This window comes from Mandrillus leucophaeus, unplaced genomic scaffold (assembly GCF_000951045.1).
Source record: "Mandrillus leucophaeus isolate KB7577 unplaced genomic scaffold, Mleu.le_1.0 Scaffold672, whole genome shotgun sequence".
Classification (NCBI taxonomy): Eukaryota; Metazoa; Chordata; class Mammalia; order Primates; family Cercopithecidae; genus Mandrillus; species Mandrillus leucophaeus.
In genome coordinates, this window is record NW_012107275.1 from 157,087 (window position 1) to 161,151 (window position 4,065).

The following is a 4,065-nucleotide window of genomic DNA, read 5'->3' on the forward strand; positions in this document are numbered from 1 at the left end:
CGCCTCCCCCCCCAACCCCGGGAACTGCCTGCCCCGCACACGCCCGCCCTGGGAACCGCCTGTCCCAGACACATCCACCCTGGGACATGTCTGTCGTAAGAGACATTTGTCCTGGACACGTCTTCCCGGGAACTGCCTGCCCTGGGGGCCACCTGTCCCGGAAACCGCCTGCCCTGGACGTGTCTGTCGGAGTCACATCTGCCCCGTGCTTCCTCTGCCTGAGACTTGGGTGACCTGGTTGAGTTGGGCCAGTTTGGGGGGACTGCCTGTGGAGCCCCCGTTTTCTGGTCTGTGAAGCATCTCCCAGAGGAGATGAGTGTGAGATGTCGCCTCGCAGATGCCTGACCCTGAAGGCAGCGAGGCCTGGATGGGAACCCTGCCAGAGGCTGGGGGAGGGACGCTGTCGTCCGGTGGGCCCGAACACAGGGCAACGGCCAGTGCAGAGCCAGCCCCCTGAACAGCCCGGGCGCCTGGCCTGGGCCGCCCCGTCTGGACTGTGTCCTGGGGTGACTGGGGGCTGGCCCCCAGGCTCCCCTGCCAGGAGATGACCTGAGCCCTGCCTGCCCCTCCCCAGTGGCCCCCTCCCTGGCCAAGCTCCCTGGACAGTGTTTGCCTGGGACCTGGACGGGGATCCGAGAACACGTACCTGCCCGCCTAAGAGCCAGGTGGAGCCGCTCTACTGTGGCTGGCTTGAGGGGGGTCCCCGGCCCCGCACCCTGGAAGGCCGATCTGGGAGGCTCCGGGGCCTGCAGCTGGGGCAGGACAGCCGGCCCTAGCACGCCCTCAAGCCTGTCGTCTCCGAAGAAGTGTTCATAGACCTCAGGGATGGAGATGGGCACAGGGTCTCCAGGTACGGGGGCCGGTACAGGATCAGCTCTTGGGAGTGGCGCCGGGGACCCCCGCTGCCTCGGCCTCTGGGCTCCGGTGTCTTGGAAGAAGAATTCGCACATGTCCGGCCACTGGATGCCTGCCGGATCCTGACTGGCTGCTGCCGCCTCAGCATCCTCGTCCTCCTCGATGGTGTCACAGAAGAAGAACTCGTAGGCCTCCGGGAGGGTCACGGCAAAGCTGCGCCCGGGCCGGGCCCTCATCACGGCAGAGGGAGGGGGGCGAGGCAGGTGCTTGAGGATCCGAGGCTGGTGGGGCCGGGGACCGACGGCCACAGCATCCCAGGCTCCGGGCCCCCCGTGGCCCCCAGTTGCTGTCCGGGGGGCTGAGGGCCTGGCTGTGGCCGATGGGGCCAGGCCTGAGGCCTCTCCTGGGCCTGGCTTGTTGGGGCCGGGCCCAGCCACGGAGAAGCGCACTTTCTTCTTCTTGGGGACTTGGGTGAGACCCAGTGCGGGCTCCCCAGAGCGGTATCCAGGGGCCCCTGCTGAGGGCGCAGACACAACCACCTCTGTCTCCACATCAGGCCCAGCTCTGCGGGTGGGAGACCAGGCGGGGCCAGCGGCGTCAGCCGTGGGAACGGGGGTAAACACAAGCCTGCTGGACTCGGTCACCCTCGGCGCAGCCTCTGAGACGGGTGGAGGTGAAGCCACCTCTAGCTTAGCCGCTGGGCCTGCTGTCGGCAAGGCCATGTCCAGGCCATGCTCGGGGGCAGGTGTGGACACAGCCGTGTCCGTGTCAGGTTGCAGCGTGGAGACGGGTGTAGACAGGGCCACACTGGACTGAGGCTCAGAAGTCAGTGTGGACACAGCCGTGTCAGGTTGTGGCTCGGAGGCAGGTGTGGACACAGCCAGGTCTGACTTAGCCCATGAGACATCTGGGTGGGCTTCCTGGACAGGTGTGGACCCCGTGTGCAGCTCAGCTCGGGGAGGGGTTCTGATCTGGTCTGTGCCTTGCTCAGTCACAGGGACGGGTGTAGATAGGCCCAAATCTGGCCCTGGCTTAGGAGCTCCTGTAGGGCCTGGCCCCAGCTCCTCCTGCCTGGCTTTGGCCGTCAGCTTTGCCATCTCAGGACTGGCCGCGGGGAGCAGCGGGGAGCCCGTCCGGGCAGAGGTAGAGGCCCCTGCGTGCCCACCCCCCTTGGCACCCACAGCTCGCCTCTTCTTCCGGCTGGGGCTCCGTGGTGGGCCTCCAGGGCTATCGGGGGGCCTCTGGGAGCCAGTGCTGTGGCCAGGGGACTCGGGACTCCGAGGGGGCTCACCAGGGGGCCATGGGGCAGGGCCCTGCAGAAGCCTCTGCATCTGGTCTCCAGAAGACGCCGGACCAGGGCAGGATGAGCACTGGCCAGGAGGGCTGGCGCCGGGGCCGAGGGACGGTGGAGCCTCTGCCCGTGTGGACGTGCTGGGTGTCTGCTGACCGGTCCCCAGGGCCAAGACAGGCTCACACAGAGACCTGCTGACCAGCTGCTGTGTGGCCACGTCCTCCCCCTCGCAGCCCCGCCAGCTCCGCCCTCCTGCAGCTGGCTGCCCAGTTGGGAGAGGCAGGGGCCTGGGGGGACTGCTGCCACTGCTGTCCCCTTGGTCAATGTCACTGGACAAGGGCTCGTCCCCAGAGGCCAGGCCAGCCTGCAGGAGGCCACACTCGTCGGCGGTGGCTGAGAACTCAGCCCAGTCCTGGTCACTCAGCTGGACGCTGTACTGGAAATTTTCCATGTGGGGTCAGCAGAGGCACTGGAGGGTAGCAGAATGGGTCCAGTGGGGTCTTCGTGGGTTCAGGCCCCAGGCACTACACTGCACATGCGGCTCCTGCCGCACGAGACCCGGGGGTTCCACCGCCTCGGGGCTCCATCTGGGCCCTGAAAGGAAGAGAACATCTTGAGGGGAGGGTCGCGCTTCCTTCAAACGTAGTGGTGACGATTTCCAAGTTAGAAGATCCCCAGCTCCCATGACCCTAATTCCCAGCGCACCCCAAATGATAGCTGTGTGATGATTACATCACATAGTGTGTTACGTTTCTAGAATCTAGGATGATTTTCTACCAGTGGAGTTATAAAACCAGCCGCCCTCAGGTTCGAACGCTCAGTTTCCCATCACACCTTAGCTGGGGCGGCCTCACTTCCTCCACCTTCTGCCAGAGCTGTCTTTACACGGCAAAGCCCCTTTCAGGGTCCACCCAATGGGACCAGTGTGCTCGGGAGGCGGGCGGCCCTGGGCCATCCTAGGGCGCCCCAGCTGGCAGCCGGCCACAGGAGAGGTTTGCAGGGCCCAGCAGGTGCCCAGCCCTCGGTGATGACCTTCCGATCGCATTGGCTGGGTCAGGCTATTCTCTGAGCTCCAGGTGGTGCTCACTAGAGCTGGCCCCGGTCAGCAGGGAGAGCCTGGGCAGGAGGCGCAGGGTGCAATGGGTCTCTTGACCCAGCAACCACCTCGGGCTGTCCTCAAGGTCTGCAGCACAACCCAAGCCTGCCTGGCTGCTCAGGGTGCCTTCCTTTGCCCCATCTCAGAGAAGCAAGGAGAGCCTAGCCAGCTGTCGGGTCTAGCCCTACTGACCTCGGCCTCAGGTCAGCCCCTCTGGACCCAGGGGGTAGGAAGTCCCTTTGGCAGGGACAGAGTCCTGAGACGGAGGCCAGGGATGGTGGCTTCCCGCCCACTGACCTTCGCCCTCCTCTCTGGTCTCTGGAGAAACCTCTGTGGCGGTTGTTGCCATTGGGACCCCTTGGGTCAGGAGCAAGTAGCTGACCTTGTCCTACCTGGGTCCCGGCGGCCAAGCTGGGGGTCTGAGCTGCCCATCCCAGGGCGGCATGGTGCTAGGCTGGCTGCACAGGCTCCACCCCCGTGCCAAAAATACCGCGTCCCTGTGGTCACACGTGACTTGTGCCAGCCATCAGGGTCCAGGCCACAAATAGATGGCATTTGAGGGCCCTCCAGCTACAGTACGTGAGAACGACTTCCTGGCACGGAGCCGGGCCGAGGTGAGGTCAGACACAGGCCGGACGACGCTGACCCGCAGGCAGCACCGCTCAGTTCCCGTGCTTCCGCCACCCACAGTGAAACCTCAGACCTGCCCTCCCTGCCACCCCTGGAATGTTCCTGGCCTGCTTTTGAGATGGCCTCTGTGTCCTGGCCAGGGCTTGTGCCTCCCTGTCCTGACCTCCGGGGCTCATGTGAAGGTGAGTGGCCT

General features: G+C 65.4%; 1 protein-coding gene across 1 annotated transcript in view; it reads right to left on the minus strand.

Annotated features, from left to right (window-relative positions):
• Positions 1–3,687, minus strand: part of PERM1 (PPARGC1 and ESRR induced regulator, muscle 1) — a 10,440-nt gene extending 6,753 nt beyond the window's left edge. Inside the window, exons 1-3 of the mRNA XM_012001964.1 lie at positions 3,635–3,687; positions 2,705–2,740; positions 646–2,238 (exon numbers count right to left, since the gene is read on the minus strand). Of these exons, the coding sequence (XP_011857354.1) occupies positions 646–2,238; positions 2,705–2,740; positions 3,635–3,687 (1,682 nt within the window). The remainder of the gene's footprint in view (positions 1–645; positions 2,239–2,704; positions 2,741–3,634) is intronic.
• Between the last annotated feature and the right edge of the window lie 378 nt (positions 3,688–4,065).